General features: G+C 43.2%; 1 protein-coding gene across 1 annotated transcript in view; it reads right to left on the bottom strand.

Annotated features, from left to right (window-relative positions):
- The window catches only part of tnmd (tenomodulin), a gene marked incomplete at both ends in the record, with an annotated part of 47,307 nt that extends 25,440 nt beyond the window's left edge, over positions 1–21,867 (bottom strand). Inside the window, 2 exons of the mRNA XM_084459428.1 lie at positions 18,941–19,075; positions 21,820–21,867. Of these exons, the coding sequence (XP_084315554.1) occupies positions 18,941–19,075; positions 21,820–21,867 (183 nt within the window). The remainder of the gene's footprint in view (positions 1–18,940; positions 19,076–21,819) is intronic.
- Between the last annotated feature and the right edge of the window lie 2,350 nt (positions 21,868–24,217).

The raw sequence follows: 24,217 nt of genomic DNA, 5'->3' as shown, positions 1-24,217 counted from the left end.
CCACCAGCTGAAAACTATGCTATTAATATGTATGTGAGTGCTATGTTATGATGAGAAATACATGTCTGTGTTCATCTTTGTCTATCTCAGTAGCAAATCAAAGCCACATACTGCACCGCAACAAGGAGACCATTTATCATGCATACATACAAATGGGTGGCCAATAAAAAATATTACTCTACATCCAGTGGGTGGTCCAAACCAAAATCAATCAATACTTTAGACTTTAGACCATTCTTTATACATAAGTGTATTGTAGTACTGTATGCTGTTTGGTCATTCGCTAGTACACGTTTTGCACAGTTTCAATGCCCTGCAATCACGCTTTGCTATCAAACTTTTTGATAGGAGAGCGATAATGATTGACTGGGATATAATTCTTTGTAGACGACGAGTGCGGGAATGGCACTAGAATATAAATAGCCATTAACATGGGTCGCAATGACCTTAGCACGGAAGGCAAAATGAAACTTAAAAATCGTATGACGAAGAAATGAAGATGGCCTTGATATTCAAGTGTCAGGGGAGCAGTTATCTGAGAATTTAGGGCTATTAAACAGTCTGAAAGTCTCAGTGATGGATTAAAGTTCCATTTGAGCATTTTCTTTTATATTAACATAAAGGTGAAATGGGAGAATGGATTCTAGGAACGTATTGATTTATACTAAAACAGTGAATCGCATTTTCAACAGGCTATCTGTCCTGATGAAAACCCAGCAATGAGAGTCTCCCCATTTTGGATATAGATCATAATGTTTTATTGCAGTTTAGTTGAAATGGTTCAATATTTAAAGCTGGTGAAGCATGCCACAATTCTTGCTTTCTGAAAGTAAATAATGAATGGTCATTGAAGATTTTTGGACACGCTGAAAAAACTGTAATGACCTGCAAGGCTGGCCTATAAGGGAGAGGGTTTTGATTGACCATGAGTGGACGTCTTACTTATCTTGATTTCTCCTGACAAGTTAACCAGATTTGATAGCCACTTAAAAAACATACTGTACTTTTTTGAGAAGTTAATGAGATACAGTTTGTGCAGGAGGGAAAGGACAGTGAATAAATGCATGCAAGTATGCCTCAGGTTACTGTATAAAGAAACTGCTGGATCCATTATTATAACTTTAGATGCTAGCACTCTGCACCGTGTGAACTCCGGAAGATTGGAGTCGAGACATGATTATGTGTTTATATATAACAGTTCTCAACAATATAGCTCTCTGGTGACCTCCAGGAAATATTACAGTGAGCGCAATAGCCTGCATTCATATCCATGTGGAGAAAGTGTGTTAGAAAGACACATGCACCTTGTTTCTGATTGATATATACCTCACTGGCCATAAAAAGGACCGGAATATTACTGTGAGGGGATGATACAAGGAAGTGTCTAGCGTCTTCAACACCCTGTCCAAAACAACACAGCTGTCAGTCACCCACTTCTCTTTGATGAGTTGGTCTGTTCTTTTCATTTCACAAGATGTCCCTCTCTGTCATAGGGGATAAAGTAGCTGAAACTCCACAGCAGTGAACAAATTTGGCCTCAAGAACAGTATGCTGCCAAATGCACACGGCCCCTTTCCCAGACAATGCCTTGTTTATTTTTCTGCTGCAAGATTCGTTTCCCGTGGGTCCATAACGACCTCCACCCAGATGGATTTAACTGGCATGGACGTACCAAGAGGAGGGTGGGCGGCGGCACTGGAGGACATTACGCAAAGGTCATGCTTACGCTGTCGCAGGTGAGCGAGGTGGGTAGGGGGGTTGTGTGTGTGTGTGTGTGTGTGTGTGTGTGTGTGTGTGTGTGTGTGTGTGTGCGGGTAGGGGGTGGGACAGAAAGGACGCGCTGGTGACAGCGTGTCCCACAGTCGTCCTTGAGGGGTAGTGAGATAGCGGGTCCGTTCGAGCGGAACCAGACGCCTGTCAGTCAGCGGGAGGGAGCGGGGCACGCCGAGGCGACTCGGGGGAGCGCCCCCCCCCCCCCCCCCCTGCTGCACAGGGCCTCCCTGGGAGGGGGCGGACCTGTGATGGATAGAGGTGGGCGGTAGAGGTGGGTTGTAGAGGCGGGCGGTGAACAGCACCGGTCAAAATGATGTGGTGGTATTGGTAGAGAGAGAGAGAGAGAAAGAGAGAGAGAGAGAGAGAGAGAGAGAGAGAGAGAGAGAGAGAGCCTCAGGTCCAGTTTCAACCTTGGGGTCTCATTGTTTTTTTAGGGAGGAGGACTTACTAGGTGAACTACATGGAGGTAGATGCATACTGTATATATACTGTTACGAAAGCTAAAAGATTCCATCTAAAAGCTAAAATCCCACACAGGTATAGAGTACTCAACTGTTATCCGGAGGGAACATAAAGCAAAAACATCTGTGTGGAGAGGAGAGGGAAAGAGAAGAGTCAATTGTTCAGCCCTGGGTCTTGGCCAACGAGCTACCCCCCCTCCTACGCTCTCTCTCTCTCTCTCGGCTCCTCTCACTTCTCCTAACACCATTGGATCCTTGTCCTCCAGCAGCAGCGAGCTGCAGCGTGGTGGGGATATAGCAGAGCTCAAGACTATTCACATGGGCAGTCATGAGAAAGGAACTAATGCCTCCCTAGGGTTGCACTCTCCTCAACAGTGTTGTGTTATTAGGTGTTTTTCCCTCCAAAAAGGAAAGAAACATCTCTGTTAGAAACATTCAAAATCACCACTGTGCTCTGAGGTAAAACCTTGGCGAACCTCGACTACCACTAGGCCTACTAATCTCCCAGCACTGTCTAGAGCTATGCAAATTAAAGAGACACTCTGCATTTAATCTGCAGCTTCACTCTAATCCAATGGGGATTTTTTTCTCATGTTCAAACAGAAGTTAGGAGGCTTCACACGAAAAAAGACAAGATGAGAGAAGTAATGAAAACAAACCAGAGATAAGAGAGAAAAACAGAAGGGGAGGACAGAAGGGAGATGTGCTACCTATGAACAAATGGTACAGTTGGAAACCATAGAATCTCTGGGGAAATAACTTCACCCAGTACAGATGAGCCACGAGGTAGCAGCACAGATGGCCTTCATTTTTGCTAAATGTATGTCTTAGAGAGCCCACAGGAACAGCCATTGCATGTGGGTGTAGCGCAGAACACGAAATCCTACTCCCTTATCATGTGTATGAGTTTTCTCTATATAGACGAGGCACTGCAAACAGTTTACTAATGAACACCCTAGCTCTACCATTCCTCCTGCTTCACTCACATCCACCGCCATGTCTTTGGATCGAAGATTCCCGTGTCTTCATCTCACTTCCATCGTTTTTTCCTCCCTCTCTTCACGGCAGAAACAGCATTAGGATATCGAATGAGCTTTAGATTGTGCAACATACGGTCCTGTTTCTCTCGCTGGTTTTTGAAGGAAGGCGGAGGGAGACGGCCAGATCTGGCTGTAAGGTGTCTGGAGACATGGGAGATTATGCTTGTGGACATTGATTAGCAGGCCTGTCAGCTCTCAAGGCCTGTAGAATATGGATAAATGGAGTAGCTATGCTCTGGGGCTGCCAGACAGACACTCCGCCTGCGTTTGGTGATGTCTGCTGAAGACAGACAGCTGTTTCTGGATAGGCGCCAGTGTGGAAAATTCAGTTTCGAAAATAGTGGTCAGAGGCTAATACATCATCAGCATGCAGAGGAGAATGAGCCTGTTGGTGGTGTGTGGCATCAATCAAACATTCTTGACAGCAAACAGAGAAAACAACCACTACACAGGGCAGATGAATTTGACGGCTACACGGCATCCATTTTAAATGGACAGTATTCAGTTGCATCAGTGTAGAAAAATACCGTATTATGTTTTGTAATGTTTCATCATTTTACAGTGAGCAACACCGCTGCAACAGAAGCAGTCAGCTGCTCTTCTGTACATCTTTTATTGTGGGACCCAATATCAAATTGATATAGAGACAATCATTCAGCCTTTTCCCATACATTATCTCATATGTAGATAAGGTCATTTTAGCATTTTGTTAACTTGGTTAAGTCAAGCCAAGAATATACCCTAACCCTGGCATTAAGTCCTTAACTTTAAAGTAACACTGTAAACATATATGCTAATTTTATATAATGACAGAGCCCAAATCAGGGGCAACATCTAAATATAGTCACTTCTGAAACATTGAAACATTGGATTGTAATTAGCTGCTCTTTTCTGTGGTTTGCCTAATAGCAGGGGTGCTTGTTATGAGTAACAAAAGAGAAGTTGTGCTTGAGTTTGCCCTTGAGTTTAACTTTAAAGGTACTTTAAGTGATTTAATGGCACTGTCAAAGTCCTAGGCACTTTACTTTAGACTCTACTGAAGCCTAAACCTTTAAGTAATCTCTGCAAACAAAAGTAGTTCTGAGAAATTCTAAGATTCTGGACACTTACATAAAAACATCTGTATGTGATTTACTAAGTATCCACAGCAGGACAATACATCTTTGATCATTTATTGTGATTGTGTGGAATAGAAGAATTAGAATAGAAGTTGGAATGGAGCAATGGAATTCTTGGAACTCTATTATAGGTAATTTCTTGATTTTGGATATCATACAAGAACTATTTCTTCCATTCGTGCTATGTGACATTTACTCTGGAATGAAGGCTGATATGCCTTTTGGGAATTTACCTAAGATCAGTTAACTTAAATGCTTTAGTACTGGAAATGCTATATCTTAACCCATACCTGAGTCAATGACTGACATTTTAGGAGTATAATTGCTCCCAATGAGCAGGTTAGCACCTTGCATGGCAGCTACCGCCATTGGTGTGTGAGTGTGTGTGTGAATGGGTGAATGAGAGGCCATTGCAAAGCTCTTTGGTGGAAAGGTGGAAAAGCACTATATAAGTGCAGTCCATTTACCATAATTGCAGGGTTGATGAAGAGATATTGCAGTAGCATTCAGAAATTAGAATGTTGCTAGATGTCTGTTTACATCGCTGAAATGAAATGGGCGTTTTCAGCGTTGAAGCTCTGAATGTTGAGCATAGTGCACCTCTCCTCTCCCTCCTCTTTCCTGAAAGGAGTGTAATGACCCACTTTCTCTCCTTGCTCCCTCGCGGTTTTCTGCCGCTTGCCACGTTTGACCACCTTGCCGTGGTCGGCTACTGTCTGCAGCTGCTGTTAATTTGCAGGAGCACCATGGTCCACTTTTTTTCAGCTCCAACGCATATATGACTAATCGCACCGGCCATTTTAAACAACTTGAGTTCTCTCTGGCAATAAATCACCTCGATACGAGCCACTGTGTCCTTAATAGAGCTATGTACTGGGGGAGGAGAATGAGGGAGCTTTGGGAGCTATTCAATCTCATGGTCAACATTCAGTATTGTGAGCTAACTCGGCGGCAGGGACACATTGTTGTCTGAGGTATTGTTTGTGTTTTTCATCTCAACAGAAATCAAAGAAGCTGAAAGAAGAGGTTTTTTTTTCTTAAATGTGCATTTCAGTCTGGGGACTGTTGTCTTCTCTTTTATCTTGGACTACTCCAACATTTCTCTGATCTACTGTAACTCGGCCTTGCTTGAAAATACTATCGATTTATAGAAAAATCTTGAGCAGTTGGGAATGTGATTCTAAGCCACAATGACTTGTTGGTGAGAAGGTGAAGGTGGGAAGATTGAATAGCTAAAGTATTGAGTTCCCCAGCAATATGCCCTGGTTCCCTCTTTTAGCAGGCCTTTGATGCTCTGTAAGGTCGAAGAGAGCACATTATCACACCACCTTTGCTCAGGCAACTGTGACTTTTTTCCTCTACTTGCAATCTGTTACCTCCCATCTCTTGGAAGGACTCTTCACCAGGTCTTTCAGAGACATGACAAAGCACCTTTTCAGGACGTTGTAAATGATCCACCAGCCTGCACATCTGATTGATATCACAGTGCCCGGATAGTTACATGTAACAACCAATGAAAAGTTTAAAAATAAAATGGAAAAGGTGAAAGACACAAAGGCCTCTGTACTTTTTACTGTCTTTCAGTACCTTCTCTCTCTCTCTCTCTCTCTCTCTCTCACTTTCTTATAAGCTCGATTTTTCTTATTTCTTAGTCTCTCTCTCTTTCTTTCTCTCTCTCTCTCTCCTCTACCTTTATTCATCCCTTTCTCTACCTGTCTTTCTTTGGCTCCCTGTGATAGGCTGTTCCTTGTGAGAAACATAAATTGAATCATGCTGGTGATTGTTCATGTGAAACCATTCCTACTGTTTGAATACGGCCAATCTTCCATAATAAAAGGGCAGTTGATGTAGCATGCAATTCATCTCTCCCAAGATTCAGCCACTGTCTGATGATGAATCTCCACGATTGAGAACCAGACTTTGCAAGACCAATTGAATGTGCAAGCCACTGAACGATGAGCCACAAAGCCATCAAAGAGGCTACCTCTATGGAGGATGTGTCTCCCTGCCTGGTTTTCAGCCATGCCACATAAAAAAAACTAAAAAAAGCAGACCAAATGTTTTCTGGGCTCCTGCAGCTAAGCGGCATTAAGGGAACAGCTTGCGAAAGCTGTAAGTCTGTTTTTTAGATCATTTAGGTGCACAGGATAATTTGGCCAGATGAACAGCATTAGTCTCAAATGAGGAGCGGAAAGTCCTTAAGATGCTAAAAAAGGAACTATTAAAAGAGCTTATCTGCACAAAGTCCATGAAATCATGAAAGACTGGCGTTGAGTGGCTTTAAAAGGACAATCAATCCATTTTCCCTCCAGTGTTCATTAGTGGACAGGCTTGTAACTGGTGTTATGACTCCAAACAAGCCATTTTCATGAAGCTTGTCTTTCTGCACAGAAGTCCATCCATGAAAGTACTGAATTGTAACAATCATCAATCTTGCAAAAAGGGCTTTAAAGTCAAACTTTCCTAGACACTCTGTGCTAAATCCCTGTTCCCTCTGAAAGTGACTAGACTGTTTAGTCAGGATTTCAGCTGAATTCAGAGAGACCTAGAAAGTGGCACAGAATGTTTTCATCTCCTTTCATGTTCCCAATGCTATCAACATGCTCGGTGCAGCGGCTCCCATAAAGCTGTGTATTTCACTAAGGTGCTTTTTATTATATAACGTACATTATACAGTATGCTAGCATGAAACAAGGTAAACTGTGAGGGGCCATACCTTAGAGAGAGTGCTGGCAGATTTACAGGCTCATAATTGTTCAAACGTTGTTTACACCAAGCCGCTGCCTTGAAGACACAATAAAAGAAGCCGTGATGGGAGATGCAGACAGCCACACTAAGCTGGATGACTGGGACCACTGCTGCTGGTTAGAGCTCCCTGATCTGTTGCCATGGCCCCTGGGTATATGGCTGGGATGTCAACGCTAGTTTGGCGTTCCTTTGGGATTACATGGCATCACAAAGACCTCCGACAGCCCACGCACACACACACGGCCACACAGAGGCAAGGAGGATCATGACCAACACCATTTGCATATATAGGCAGGGGTGTAGTGGTAAATACAGAGGTGGGTAAACTCTGTCCAGTGCGTTTACTCACCTGGTTTTCCCTCATTGATTAACAGAGTTGATCAGAAAATAGGTGAGTAAACTCAGCCTCGTTTTAAAGAGGTGGGTAAAGTGAGTTTACTTGGGTTTACCCTCCACTACACCCCTGTATATAGGACCATATTGGTCTTGCCCCATTGCATCTTGAGCTATTATATTTTACACATTTCCGGTCACTTGCACTGCCATTTGCACTGCTACCTGGCTAAATAAATCAGATTCTGGATCAGATTCTAAGGACTTTAGTCTGGAGAGAAAATACCAATAGAAAATATAACATTTTCCATTTTTCAATTTATTCCAATTATATGAATTACGTTTTCTAATTTTGTATGTGATTGAATGGAGCACTCCGAACTTCTTACGGTTCAAACACATGATGAATACATCATATTGCATGTAGAGGAGCGTGAACATTCATTTAAATCAATTAATCATGGAGCACTTGATTGCAGGCAACATTCTTTGTACAGTAGTTACAGTACAGTGCCTGGTGGTGAACAGTTAACATTTAAATTGAATGGTTAAACCTCTATCACCTGCATATGTTATAGGAGCCTAGAGGACTTAAAAAAGAATATGTTTCAGATTTGCATGAGGAATGGCGTAGACACTAAGCCATGGCCCCCTATCTGAGGGAAATGTACATGTTTTCAGACAGTCTGAATGGTGTTAGAAAGGTCTCTCTCACTACGAGGGCTTTCAAACATACTTCATAGAGTACCATTCATCCATCATGCCTTCAGTCAAGATTCACTACAAGCTGTGGACCATCACACTCCACTCTATAGAGATATTATCCCAATTCACCTCTATTATACTCCAATATTGACCAGTCGCCAAATCACAGCCAACGTAACACTTAAACTGCACTAGACATTGGATAGCCTTTTTCAGAAGCAAATCCAAGCCGTACTCTGCCATCTGTGCCAGTGGTATCAAGAGTTGTGATCAGTGTTGTTGTCTCCCACTCCGGCTATTTAAACGACACTCGTCCATTCGTCCGTTCGAAAAATGAGCCACAGTTAATATTTTCTGTTGCCAATACATTTTTCCTTTGTACATAAAAAAACTATACATTGTATGTCAGTAAAGTTCCTTGTTTGAAATGTTTTCTCATTGGTTAGTCTAGAGCAGGGGTGTCAAACTCAAATACACAGTGGGCCAAAAATTTAAACTTGAACAAAGCCAACATTGAACAAATTAAAATTTTAATATGGACCCAAACAAGTTTTGCTTTAACATTGAATATGCACTTATCACTTTCGCTTTTGGTGCGCATCAATGGTGTGCACTAACATATGTGAATACGCCCTCAGACACAAGTGTTGGTGCTCCATCTGCTCAGTAGAGAAGCTTGTAAAACCCTGACTGTCCTACAGCCGGCATGCAGACAGACAGCCAGGCAGACAGACAGACAGCCGGCATGCAGACAGACAGCCAGGCAGGCAGACAGACAGGCCGGCAAGAAGGCAGACAGGATTGAATGAACAGGAACAGAGCAAACACAGCGGCCGGCTAGGTCAACACAGGTGTCTCTATCACAGTGAGACGTTACATAACGTAAACCTTCTGTTTTCTGCCTTTCTTTTCGCCATTTTTAAGAAGGGGTAACACGGTTACAGTTGTAGTATGAGATTGCTATGACTACTGTCACAGAAGAGAGGGCGTTTCTGGGTCCTGTCTTGATTGACGCGCCAAAACAACAGCAGAGCATTATGGGATTTGTAGTATTAGCGGTGAATGCGCTGTATAATACTGGCGGGCCAGCTCTAGTAGTCATTTGGTATTGCCTCGCGGGCCAAATATAATTACACTGCGGGCCAAAGTTGGCCCGCGGGCCAGAGTTTGACACCCCTGGTCTAGAGGTTAGGTGTATTGTGCATTGCATTGTGGGTACAATTACTGCAGTTAAAGTCCTTGCATATCAGAGAATATAGATTAGTTAGGTATATTTTTTATACAATTAGATACATTAGAGTAGACTAGTTTTTGACTTGGTCATATTGTGTCAACGAGTTAGTCATGTCCAGAGGTAGGCTGGCTGTGGGTGTTCCTCTGATATCACAGCTGTGTGGATGCACGCCAAAGCTTGGCTTCTAAGGTGGTTCTACTACAGCACATGCTTTATTGATGTCCATGATGAGTTTGCAGTGGTGGCTCTTTGAGTTTGTGCATGCGTGCATTGGTTAGTCTGACCAGCCATTTTGTCATCTTCCACACAACATCCCACTGAGCAAAGACACTTTTTTAGACAAGTCTTTTAGATGTCTTTTTCGTCTTTTTCGGACGTCCAAAGACATCCAGAAGCCAGAATGAAAGTTTTTTTAGACGTTCAGATATTGAACCTGTTCTGCATGTCCACAGACGTCTTAGAGGGGTCCAAGCCAGACGTTTGAATATTGAGGGGTCCAGCAGACGTACAAATGGGGTTCTGGACCGACGGACGTTATTAAGACATGATCTGAACGTCTCCCTGACGTTGTGTGTTTGCTGGGATGGTCAGAGCTCAACTAGTGGTACAGTGCTAAAGTTGTTTTTCCCATTGCCAATACATTATACAAACATTTTGCTTTGAACACTGAAACTGTTCTATGTGCTTCAGTAAAAGTATAGGTTATTTTACTCAGGGACACGTTTATCCACAGAGTTTAGAGATGCAAAAGCTCCCTGGCTTGTTAATCCTTGTTTTATGTGTTAGGATTCTCTTAGGTTGGTGTATCATAGTAATTAAAAAATAAATCATACATTGCTGCTCCATCATTACCACAAAATGCATAGTGGGTGGGGGACAACATGTTTATTCGGCAATTGTTTACTCTGTTGACAATTTACTGAGGAAGACAGAATTTACCAGGGAAGGCAAAGCATATTTAGCCTACAGTCATCAGACCAGACAAATAATGTTCTATTAAAGGCCCTACGAGGAGTTTCGGGAAGCGGAAGTGTTTTCTGCCCAAAAAAAACACATTTCCCATGAGCCTCCCCGCGTGTCGTAAACCTGTCGTAAAGCCGGGTGTTTTGAAGACGGAATGATGGCCATTGACGAGGTAATTACATAGGTCTTACTAGTAACGTTACTTTTGACAATATATAACGGTCATATTTAAATTATTGTTCATCTTGTCGGCGGCGTAGGCTATTGCAGTAAATCGTTTCGTCATTCCAAGGAAGTTCTGAACGGCCCGACCACGAAATAATAATCTAAAAATAAACTACATACAAGAAACGACATTTGTCGAAAATGGACACATAAACAAGTGTGGGTAATCAAGATTCACCCACATTAAAATGAGACTGTTTCGTAACCAAAAATAAACTCCTCGGGGTCCCTTTAAACACTTTGAATGCATAATCTAGGTTGGTATACATCCTGAGTACAGGAGACTTCCTCTCCAAATCCCTGCCCATCTCTAGCCTTCAATTGACTCCTTTTCTTCCACTTAGCTATGCTTACTGTAAACAAACTACAACTTCCCCTTACTTTAAAGCCTGTGTTTTCTGGAGAGCCTTCCTATCTGAGCTCTCACTAGTGAGGACTTGGCAGCCAAAGACTCGGTGGAAATAAAAGAACTGAGAGTGGCGCCGTCGCCAGCGGTGGCTGAGCGATGATATCCTTCTACCTGGAAGGGTACGGTGGCCTCTCATGAAACAAACCCAGGCCTTGAGATCTGCTTTTGGAGATGGAGCCCAGGACCACTTTTTTGTGGCACCCTTCGCAGCTACAGAACAGAACTCTGCAGCAAATGCAAGAGCAGAAAACAGCCAGAGCCAGAGCAGAGCACATCATGGACTTGACATACTTACAGTATACAGCACTGTGTTACGAGCTCAGGTTCTTAGAATGAGCAAGACAAGACAGGACACAGTGTGGCTTTCAGCTGGTAGAAATGACAGCTTGCCTTCTCACAAAACTAGCATTATGCACTGATACATTATGGAATAATCAATTTAATTCCATTTGTAGCTGAGGTTGCCTCAGTGTCTCTCTATGTAATGTTTTATTTATATCTAGATCTGAGGCTTGTCTTCAAGGATGTCTACTTTGTGTTTTTGAGCTGAGAAGTGAAATATACCTCACTCTAAAAAATTTTGGTGACATGTTCTGTGTTTTTGTCAGGTACAGGAACAAAGCAAGAAAGCGGGGTGTCCCCAATCTAGACTAAGAGGATCACTGTGTAGCCTTAGCTTCACCTGCTCCAAATCAAAACAAACTTGTGTTCCTGAGGGAGATGCCTATCTCCCTGTGTTTAATATTTAATCTCAGAATGAACGGGACCTTCACAAAACTTGATTAAGATTGACTAACAAAGCAAAGAACATCTGGCAGGCAAAGGGGGACTGTTTTGCATGCTGCTGTTGAAGACACGTTCGAACACATGAAAACAACAGCCTCACAACCGCCTTTGCTTTGAGTCCAGCTGAGCCACTGCGGTGTTGATTGAGTCTGATAGGAACACAACACCATTGTGGAGACAGGGAGCTTCAGGTCGCTGACAGATGCACATACTGGAAAATTGCCTTTGTTAGCATAAGTGTGCATCTCATTTTCTATGGGGGATGTCACTCACATAGTTGTTTTGATTACACATTCAGTTTTGCTCTGCATCAAACCCAACGGTATCATGAATGGCATTTAGTTAGCCAGGATTTTCCACTCCGAGGCTTAAATGCTTGTGCGACTGGGTGCAGATGTGGTGAAGGTACAGTATAATGGGGTGCGGATGCAGTGGAAGAGTCCGCTCTCTTCTCCTCTTCCCAACCATGGCTGGCAATGCGCTATGACAGGCCTGGAGGACGAGGCTCGCTGAGAGAGCAAAACACGATCTGAAAGCTCAATCCCATTCTAAATTGTACCACAGAGGGGAGAATTGCAGGCTTGGCACTCGCGCTGGGTAGAGGTAGAGACAGAGAGAAAGTGACAGAGAGAAAGAGAGAGAGAAAGATAGAGAGAGAAAGATAGAGAGAAAGATAGAGAGAGAAAGATAGAGAGAAAGATAGAGAGCAGGGGGAGATGAGGACAGAATGAGACAAGCCAACCAGCCTTGCACAGACTCAGTTTGGCGACTGTACGCGCAACACGTCGCACGCGAGACGCTGGCGGACTGGGAAGTAAGCTAGTAGCCATTCCAAATGCTAATCTCCTCCCCTCTTCGTCACTCTCACCTCTGAGCGGAGAAGCGCAGACGCTTTGCCCCGGCCCGGCCCGATGACGGTTCCCGGCGTGCTTGGTATTGTTCTCGTGCGTTACTGGTGGCGGCGGCCGTGATCCCAGCATGCCACAGCCAACCCGCGCTGCCTTCGCACCTCACAGCGCGTCCCCTACCTCCGGCTCCGGCGACACCCCCTCTTTTACCCCCCCCCCGCGTTTCGCTCCGCTCTCTCCCTCTCTGCCCCTCCTCCTCCTCCTCCCTTGGAGGAAGACATCGAGCATCATCCCAGGATGAGAGCGCCGAGCCGGTGTGCTCAACGGCGATCGAGAAGAGAAGAAGAGGTGGACACGGGGGCTCTTAATGAATGAATGAGCTTGACATGTAAAATAAGGAGAGATTACAGGCTGAAGGCAAGGACTCCCAGAGGGTCCCGCCTAAAGCAGCTGTTCCGATAGGCCCAGCTGATCCATTAGAATAATTAGTCCTCCGCATGACACAACAGAGGTGAGGAAATGAGACACCGGAGTACCTGTCCCTCCTCCCTGGAAATGGCATGCGAAAAATGTCTGATGATGTCGTGATCTGACGCCAGTCCCCTATCCTCTTGTCACTCGCCCCTTGTCATATATCGTGACGATCGGGGCCACCGAGGAGACATTTTAGACGGACACGGGACACGGGACATGAGCGGTGAATAAACAAAACATGGAGAGGGCCGCGGGCGGGCCCCGCACCGGTGGCCATTAGGGAAGCGCAGGTGCATCATGGTCATTAAGTAGCCCCATCCTGACACAGGGGCCTTGATGAGATGGTCAGTGAGGGGCAGTCAGGGGGGGGTAAAGGTGAGCAATGCAATTTAATGGAGCTCTTCCCTCAGGTCAGGCAGGTCTGCGTTTCTACAGGCAGTTCGGCCACATTGTCCAGCAATACCTCACCCAGGGTCTCTGGATCACAACGGCTCTGAGGAGACTATGAAGAGTTTCATCACCAATCATTTGGGGGCGGCTGTAGCTCAGTTGGTAGAGCGGGTCGTTCAATGATCGAGGGGTCAGCGGTTGGGGTAAGGTGGAAAAGCGCTATATAAGTGCAGTCCATTTAAAAACAACGAGGACGAAATGGGTGGGAGACTTTAAGTGTGCGTTTGGCCTTACACAAAACAAAAAAAAACAATATTAAAGCTGTAAACCGTGGATTTCAATTTACCAATACATTCTGCCAGATGGCAGTAAGAGACTTGTTGGGTCAAATGGCTATGAATGGGGAGAGCCATACTGTATAAGCCATACTGTATAAGCCATACTGTATAAACCATACTGTATGAGCCATACTGTATAAACCATACTGTATGAGCCATACTGTATAAGCCATACTGTATAAGCCATACTGTATGAGCCATACTGTATAAGCCTTACTGTATAAGCCATACTGTATGAGCCATACTGTATAAGCCATACTGTATAAGCCACAGGGGGTAGAGCAAAGACACGGGTCGGCTATTGACAACACAACAATATCATGACAACATGATATTTACCACAGGAACTGTATTCCCTTGTTAAGTCTTCACCATTACTGTACATTGTTCATAGCTACTGGGCAGAATATATTCCTGTGGACTCCAGTGTATGTTTGACTACAATGTACAGTTGGTTGGTGATAACAGTAGATTAATATATAGGGAAGCAGAATTCCCCAGTGAGCGTTTGGGCCCAGAACAAGAATGAGCACACAGTGAACATTCAGACAGGAAGTTGCTCCAGGGGGGGATGTGGGCAGCTAGTCCACACACACACGCCCAAACACACACACACATACATGCACACGCATGCACAGACACACACACACACACGCACACACACACACACGCACGCCCAAACACACACACACACATACATGTACACGCACGCACAGACACACATGCGCACACACACGCACACACACATGCGCGCGCACACACACACACACACATACATGCACACGCACGCACAGACACACACACACACACGCACGCACGCACGCACGCACACACACACACACATGCACACACACACACACACACACACACACACACACACACACACACACACACACACACACACACAGCCAGCAGGGAAGATGAGGGCAAACTTCTTTTCCCCATGACTCTGTTGCAGCATATGTTTGCAAGTAATTAAAAGATAATCCCAAGTGGTTATCATGTCATATACAATTCGCAGAGCAAATTACCTTTCCGTGGCCATTTATGCAAAGTCAGAAGTGGGCGATTCCATTTGAGGAGGCCAGCACTACAGCAGGGTGTGACTTACACAGTCCTCAGACTGACTAATGACATTGCAAGGGAAGCAAGAGAGCCAGATAAGAGACATGAGGGTACACAGCTAGTAAGACAAGCACAAGAGCAAGAGACCCTTGTCATAAGATGAGGCTTTTCAAATGACAGACTCCTCCAAATAAGGTTAGCAGGAGGCGGGGGGCATCATCAAATATGCATCTTTGCGTTTGAAATATTCATAGGGGGGTGAAAAGTTGATGCCTTAAGCTGTAGCAGTCGCATACAGGTTTCATGCTGTTTTCTGAGACAGATGGGCACACTTGTCCACATGCACGCAGGCATGTGCACATGCACCCACACACACGCACACACACACACGCACACAAACATTGTAATTAGATTACTTTACTAATTACTCTCTGTGAGATTACTTTACGAATTACTCTCTGTGAAAATTGCTCAGAATATGAGTTACTTTACTTTTTAGAAAAGTAAGTTTTAGTTAAGTTTATGTTTTAGTTCTAAAACCAGATAATTCATTCCTACCCGAATCATAGAAGTGATGATCTAGGATCAGTTTTGCATCTTAGATCATAATAGACACAAGAAAATCTGATCCTAGACCAGCACTCTTAGCACACACACACACACACACACACACACACACACACACACACACACACACACACACACACACACACACACACAGATGCACATATACATACTGTACACACACACAAACATTCACTGGGCAAACACTCTTTAAGATGAGTCCCTATAGACTTGATGAGGCAAAGATACATTTCTGAAGTGTGTCTATGGAGGCTTCCCATCAGACCGCCAGACAGGTGACTGTGCTTTGAAGTGCCGCCATGTCACTAACTGATGGAGGCCAGAGCACAAGAGTCCCCCCTGGACCCCATTAAAGGCCCTCTGAGCTTCCACAGGTGTCATGTCCATTGCCCAGGCAGCCACTCCGCCGTCAACACATTTTCGTGCCACGTGAGAGTGATCACAGCTTACTAGAGTGGAAATAATGACTCCTCCACCTCCGGCATGAAATATTTAGCAAGGACAAAGACGACGGCTCTGAGGTGATTAATATGATCCAGAGTGATGGGAAGGCTGGCTATCTACACAGCAAGCAGAGTTGAACCTTGATTGTCCTGTGCTCAAGCATGACCTTACGGGGTTTTAACCATCTAGCGAAATGATGGATACAGCCCACTGAAGAGGTTCAACAATATTGGACCGAAAAAGGAAAACAGCTCACTCCTAATTTTTGTTGATTGTTTCGTGAGAGATCATAAATACACCATATACCAGTGTTTTCCATGTCTCTCCTAGGATGTTTTTAGCCTCTCTTACTCTGAAAATGTAATTTAATTTAATTTATTGCTTTATAAATGTTTTTAGCTGTTAGACAAACATACTCCAGGAGCTTGCTCGATCGCCTTGTTGAGAGGGGTCAGGGAAGAATTTTTACAGCTCACTTATCTGGCCCCCGGGTGATTACTGTTTTTTTGCTTCCCTCTGGAATATGTAGGGGTGGGTCGTATGCCCACCTCCCTTGTTCTCTGTAAAGCGCATTGTGTTGCCTCTGGGTATGAAATGCGCTATACAAATAAAGCTTTGATTGATTGATTGATTGATTGATTGATTGATTGATTGATTGATTGATTGATTGATTGATTGATTGATTGATTGATGTAGTCAATAGCCACTATGAGTACAGAAAATTAGATCTTTCATTGTAGGCTACTCACTGAGGACCTCTATCCACTATACTGTATATTGCTGTGATGACTACACAAACCCCCTGGTTTGCTGCTGTTATACTGTTATTAGACAGCAGAACAATCTCTATGATCTATTGCAACTTTAATATTTCGGTCAAGGGATAAAATCCTTTGTAAATTATTTTTTATTTTCTCATTTAAAATAGTGCTTGCAACACAAAGAAGGTCTAATTTTCTATCAGAGAAATTATCGATGTATTCTTTTTGACACAGTCTTTCGTAAATGAGCTTTCATGGGCCGTAGGGGAGTGCGGGAGAAAGGGGCCGAATGAAAGCACTCTCCATCAAAAGTGAGTAAATTGGATTTTACAAGATGGATGGCCGGAACATGAGTTTACTCCAATTACCACTGCAAGAAGCTTCAGTCCTAGTGTGGCCAGCGGGGTCAGCAACAATTACTGTACCATTGGCTGGACTGAGGATTCAGGCAGCGGAAATGTTCAAATTGTGAGCGGAGAGTAGATAATAAACCACATTAAGAATTATTTGCAGGCCAACATTTCCAATTGTGGAGGCTAACTTTCAATGTAATCTCGAAATGATAAAATACTGGGATAATTTGAAAATACAGCTCTCTTTTGCATAGCCTATAGCTGTGTACAAAGGAGGAGGAGGAGGCTGTATGGCTCTTTGTGTGTCACTTCTAAACATGTTCTGGCATAACTGTCAATGTTTGTTAAGGAGATTCAATGTTAAATTCACCATTCTATTGAGCCTGAGCCTTTGGCCCTTATCCATGACGATATGCGACTAGTCAAAGTCAGTCAAAGTCAGTTAGTTTTATTTGTCACATACTCCATTCATGTTTATGATTGTGTATGATTGTGTTAGCTACACCGCAAATGAGGGAAACCTCAGTGTCTAACGAGTTGAAATAAAGGTTTGAAATGAAATGAAATGAAATTCATACATGTATGATGTGCAGAGACATGTAATTCCTAGCTCTTAAGTGTGCATAATACAATAAGTAGAGTAACAAATTAAGGTAAGTAAAAAGTGAAGACAGATACAAAATATACAAAAAACAACAACAACAACAAAACAAATACAAAATATGTATAAGAATGAAGGAGCTGAAAGGTGAAGATAAATTTACAGTTGGGTTCAATCTATAATAATGTTAAAACCCCTGGAAACACAAATCCACAATAGCCTTTTAACTATGTCATTTAGGGTCTTATGTACATAATAGTAAGCATCTTTCATTAAAAAAATTAGTTTCAATCCAACTTCAAAATATTGTCATTTAAGTTTCTGTAACATTCCTGATAGTGGAGTTGAATTGGATGTGGTTATGATCAGATTTTTCAGATTCCGTGAACCAATCATAAAAAATCCACGTCATTTGTCCCACCCAACACTGTTGGGCTTGTTGCTTGGCAACAGGTGCACCTGCAACAAAACCTCTTTGCTCCGGCCTGCTCCATCTGAGTCTATCTATCTATCTATCTATCTATCTATCTATCTATCTATCTATCTATCTATCTATCTATCTATCTATCTATCTATCTATCTATCTATCTATCTATCTATCTATCTATCTATCTATCTATCTATCTATCTATCTATCTATCTATCTATCTATCTATCTATCTATCTATCTATCTATCTATCTATCTATCTATCTATCTATACCTTGCCCCATCATGCTTCTTTATGCAGTCCCTGGGTGCACATCTCATGTCATGACTGAATTTGCTCTCTGATTTTCTGTGTGAAGTATAATGTGAAAGCATGTGATCAGAAACAGTGTCTCATGGTGAATGTGTGAGAATAAAAAGATATATTACAGATGATTTGTATAGATGAAAAAATCATCTATAATATATCTTTTTATTCTCACACATTCACCATGAGACACTGTCTCTGATATATATATATATACAGTAGAGAGAGGGAGAGAGAGAGAGAGAGAGAGAGAGAGAGAGAGAGAGAGAGAGAGAGAGAGAGAGTGAGAGTGAGATACAGGGGTATGTCTATTAAGGTATGGTATGTATATTCATATGTGTATTTACAGAATATACCATGTTTCTGTGCTGAGTATAGTGTACTGAGTAAGTCCCGGTGAGCGATACGTGAGATTGAGTTATTTTTCGGGAGGGGAGCGGATGTATCCTGTGAGAGCTATGAGCCTGGCCTGGGCCAATGCCCTCGTTCAGGATCCCGATGGCCTGAGGGCAAGAAGCTCACTGATGTCAGTGTGATGATTCCTGACTTACCTTCCCCAGGCTGGGGCTCCAGACGTGTCTGAGGCTGAAAACCCCCAGGGTGAGCACCAGGAAGACCAGGCCCAGGACCAGGGCCCCCCGCTGGTAGCTGCGGTATCTGGCCTTCTTCTCCTTCCCAACCTCCACCTAGGGAGAAGGTTATAGGAAGATAATTTGGAATTGTTGTGTCATACTGTTGATCCTGTTTTTATTTCCACTAATTGTAGTGTAATCACACACAGTTTATACAGTAATAAATAGAATTACATTAATATGAGAGATTATGAGTTGTGTTGGGTTATATAACCAAATGCACTTCTATTTAACTATCTGAAGTTTTCAATTCGCTGTATGTTCGACAAAAGCGTTAATGCAAGGCTGCATTCCTTTCAGGGACACCAGGAGAGCCGTCTGCCAGATGAAAAGTTAATAGAAATACCAGCATAATGTAACCCTGACTCCGGCACAACTTGAGACTCTCTGCAAAATGCTCATATTGAAGAAGCAGGTGATAAACATATGCTGGGGACCTGTAGTGCTAAAAGGTGCTGCAGAGGAAAATGGAGATGTTTGAAATCCTTTCCCTCAAATTGAAACTCTCCCTGCAGAACTCAATTCCCCAAGTTGGCCACAAATTAATAAAGAGGGACTTTTGTTCCCATAGAACTCTGGCAGTAAAAGAATAAAGGCTGTCAACTCTCACTAGACTGACTTTGAAGGTCTCAGAAGACAACAGAAAGAAGAAACTGCAGTATTAGATAACTCCAGTTAGAATCTGTGTCCGTGTCTCTCAAAGCAGCAGTAAAGGATTTGCTGATATATTCAGCCATGCTAGAAAGATTAGGTAGTGCAATGTCTGCCAGACATTTTAATATTATCATATTTAATTAACCCATTCTTGACCTGTACATCATGTGTTGAGAGCTCTACAAGGATGCTTGAATTTCCATCCGGCTTTCACTCCTACTAGACTCTTTCTCAAGGTCAACAGTCTGACTCAATGGATGTAGGTTTTGGGGATAAGCCTTGACGTTCGTTTCTTTCTGTCCAATCATTGTCTTGTTTATTAATGTCCAATCAGTGGTGATGGAATATGTTGTCGGCCCAATCAGTGGTGATGGGAGATTCAATCCAGACTCCTCCCCTATCTTCACTACTATATATATAATAATATGTATAATATTCTATATATATAATAATAATATGTACAATACTAATATGTATAATGTATACTAATATATAATAATGTATACACACACATACAGTATATTCTGTATATGATTTATACATCATGGACAATAAAGTTTTCTGAATCTGAATTTGAATCTACAATATATGTATCAAGTGTGTGAAACAACAGACAGTGGCCACAAACAGGTACGGTACATCAATGGCCTGTCACTCCTCCTAAGGCATGATGGGAAACAGAAGGCTATAAAGATCCAGAGCCAGAGATTCCTTGCACAAAGGATTTCTCCCAGCGTGGAAAAATATGTGGCTGAAATCTCCTCTCTCCTTCACCGGGTTGCATAAGCAATGGAAACTTGACTAGAGGACAAAGCTCTGTCTGCACACAGAATTTAAAGTGCTCAGGAAGAGAGAGAGAGAGAGAGAGAGGGAGAGAGGGAGAGAGGGAGAGAGAGAGGGAGAGAGAGAGGGGGGGTGGTATAGTGAGAGAAAAAGGAGAGAGAGGGAGGGAAGAGATAGAGGGATTGCAGGCTGTGTAGGGAGAGGGTACAGTAGGAAGGAGATATAGAGAGAGAAATAAAAAGAGGAGAGAGATATAGGAGAGATAGAGGGAGGGGGGGAGTCAGAGAAAGAGAGAGAGAGAGTTTGATTGAGCAGTGCCAGCCGACCACTGTTGAAGGGGTTTAGGGGCTGAGAGTCAGCCATGCGATTCCTCTGGAGGAGCTCAGTCTGTGGTGAGGGGAGCCTGGGGTCCCCTGCTGTTTCAAAAAATACAGGGAGTACCTCCTTAAAAACCAAACATGAAAGGAGAAGCCGCCAGACCTAAACTGGCATGGGCTCACTGCCACCAAGGGGCAGGGCAAGATGGGGCCGGACCTGTGTGGGCATTCCACTACTGGAGTTGGGTTCTGTCACATAGAAGTGATTCAAGAAAGATTTAGCATAGTCTAAGTCATCTGTCTGATCACATTCTTCTTCTGCAGAGGACTGAGCTGAGAACGGGCAACCTTTCCCTTGCAAAAACAATGCCACAGATGTTTTCTCAATCATAATAATTCACTCCTCACATAATACGTCTGCTGTAGGGATCAACATTTCTTTTAAAGGACATAGGAATGTGATGGATGGAGAGCAGGCTTTTTACTGGAGAGCGCTTTTCATTCTAGGATCAAAGCATCAACCTACGGGCAGAGAAATTCCTCGATTATAGAAGCAATTTTTATTTGTACTTTTACTCCCTGAGATAAATAAGCACACAAAAACAGACTAGACACCTGAAACCTCACTGGACATGAGTAACCATATTATTGAAGAATAAGCAAACTTGTGACACAGGTGAACTTGGCTGTGAGGAGAATCTAAAGGATATAAGGACGAAGTGAGATGGAGAGATGGAGGGTATCATGTCACATTCCATTAGTAATTCCATAGAGCAGATATTTGCCCACTGTCAAAAAGAAATCAAAATGTTACTGACTAGTACCCTAATGAAAAACACAATTGCAATAGCTCTACTCAGCTCAATACTTGTAAACCAAAAAAGAATCACACATTTGAGATAATTACATTGCATGTATCATTGTTACATTAGCCAATATCACAACATTACTGAATTAATTGAAATGTATGACTTCTACTCCATAACCTTGATTAACCCATAATTCAGTGGAATTAATTATGAGAAAAAATCAGTTAAGACTCACATCTTTCCATAGAGCCTGTTGGCTGCTGGATTGGGAGCTATTTTCCATAATGCAAACTCAGAGAAGAAGTCCTTCAGATCCACTATTCCTACAGCTCTTCCTATCCACTCTTCCTATACTGAGACTCCAGAAGGCAAAGAGTCCCAACTTCATTCCATTGGTAATTTGGGAGTGCGCTGAAGGGGAGGGAGCATTCAGATGGGATGGAATTACAAAAACACTTGTGATCCCCGTTATAAGCAAAGCAGATGTCTCCTGCCTGCCTCCTACTCAACGGATTCGGGTATCTGCAGATCTCTGAGATACTGTACCGCAAACATGCAGCATTACTACCGTTTACTTTCAACATCCCATTTTGAAGAGCACTCAAGCTTTTGCGAGTGCACTAGAACATGTGAAATTGCCGTCCTTTTCAGTCACATTTTTATAAGGAATTGAAAGGATTCTTAGAACCTTACAGGCGGCACTTTGTTCTGTAGTTCAGTCACACAACAAATAAACCCATCAACAAATCGCCACGAACGTAGGGCCACAACTGAGCATGAGGGCACCTGGACCCAGTTCATTTCCTGTGCATTTACAGTATACTGTATGTATAATGGGTGGAACCACTATCCTGTATGTAGTTTATCTCGGTTGGCTCCTGCTTCACGCTACTATGAACGGTGAATCAGGAAGCTGTCGAACATCTGGGGAGATCTGGCCAATCCCCAAAGCACTGAGGCAGGGGAGGACCTGAAGTTGTCTGAGAGAAAACTTGGTTCAATACAGCATGCTGCCATTTAGTCAGCCTAGCACCAAAGGACAGTTTTATGACAAAGTGAATTAAATCCACATGAGGTATGCACACATGCCAAATGTGTCGTTTTTTCATACACACATATTTACAAGTCAATATCCTATTTAGATTATGGAAAGGTGCTTTGATAAATGTAGAAGTTCCTATACATGAGGAGAGAGCATGAGGACTGGGTCAATACCACAGACATGTGGTTTAAAACTGGTCAAGCTGCAAGCCTTTAGTGAGGCAGGCAACATTTGAACACACATTAAGTCTGTCAGATCTGATAGCCGCAGGCCTTAGTCAGCTCTTTCCTATTGATATAAATCTTTACAATTACTGTGACATTTTGCTTGGGTAAATCAAGCAGCGGGTCTTTCAGGAATAGTGTGGCGTCAGCAGCGGGAGCTGAGCATCCCGAGACCCCCATTCCCCTCGGTAGCATTCAGAACCAGACCAGGACTTCAACACTCATTGAAAAGAATAAACAGCAATTTAGAGTAGAGTGCACGCCAGATACCCTAAGATTAGAGCAGGGCTGATGGGAGCAAACCATTAGAATTAGAAAATAAACATGTGCTCTTTCCCCCTTGAAGGCCCGGCTCTGACTAGCATTGATAGGAATGTGATTACTGTAACTCAACTTCATCGTTTATATTTACCAGCTTTTCCGATGCACCAATTGACTATGATGGGGAAAAAATAAAAATTTGTTGTAGTACAAGAACAATAATTGCTTCAGGGGTTTGTAATTACATAACGTACAGTACGCATTCCAATTAAGAGTTATTTTTTCTTTTTTCTTTCCTTCAATGTGATAAGGTGATACCAAATGAGGCCAATGAAAATGTAGCGCAAACATTTGTTATACGCATGTTGCTGCAGTCTTGCCATGAGTAATGGTAAAACCAGGCCAGGTCCAGCCTGGCTTATGTGCGTTGGCTGGCTTGTTTCTGTGCAGGACTGGTAGGACGGTGATGTCTGATAAATAAAGATGGGTCTTGTCACCTGGACACATCAGTTCCAATGCTTCCAATGCTAATCCAGCACAATCAGAGCGGGATAGCCAGTGAGCTCATGGGCTCACAACAACTAGCAGCAGCTTCCATAACATTAATGGTAGCGGTCAGTGGCTAAAGCAGTTACACTGATGATAACAGTCATCCCCACCGGGAACCCCGGTCTCCAGGGTGGGAGTCCAATGCTCTCACCACTACTCTACTTGTGCAGTGGAGATTGACGAGTTGATTTTGGTGTCCTTCTTGATTTTGGTGTGCTGGGACTAGTTCATTTCCTGAACTTAGCTTTAGCTTAGCGTGCAGCCAGGTTATGGGTTACTGTTTACTTCAGATATTACTCTACATTTCAACCAGACATTCCAGTGAAACCAGGTAGTCAAAATAACTTACCTGATATAAAATGGGCACTGCAAATGCTCAATGGCTTATAGCCACAGGTGACTCCAGTTCCTCTTGAAACAAATAAAGTTTGCCACTAGAGCGTCGATTTGTACACCCGTAGACGCAACAGCCAGACATCTTGATGGTATATAAAATACTAGTCTTTCTCACAATCTTCGCGGTGCTAGGCAGAGCACTATCCACTCGGCCACCGCTG

The sequence above is a fragment of the Borostomias antarcticus genome (genome assembly GCF_949987555.1).
Source record: "Borostomias antarcticus genome assembly, chromosome: 28".
Lineage (NCBI taxonomy): Eukaryota > Metazoa > Chordata > Actinopteri > Stomiiformes > Stomiidae > Borostomias > Borostomias antarcticus.
This window is presented reverse-complemented; position numbering and strand designations above follow the sequence as displayed.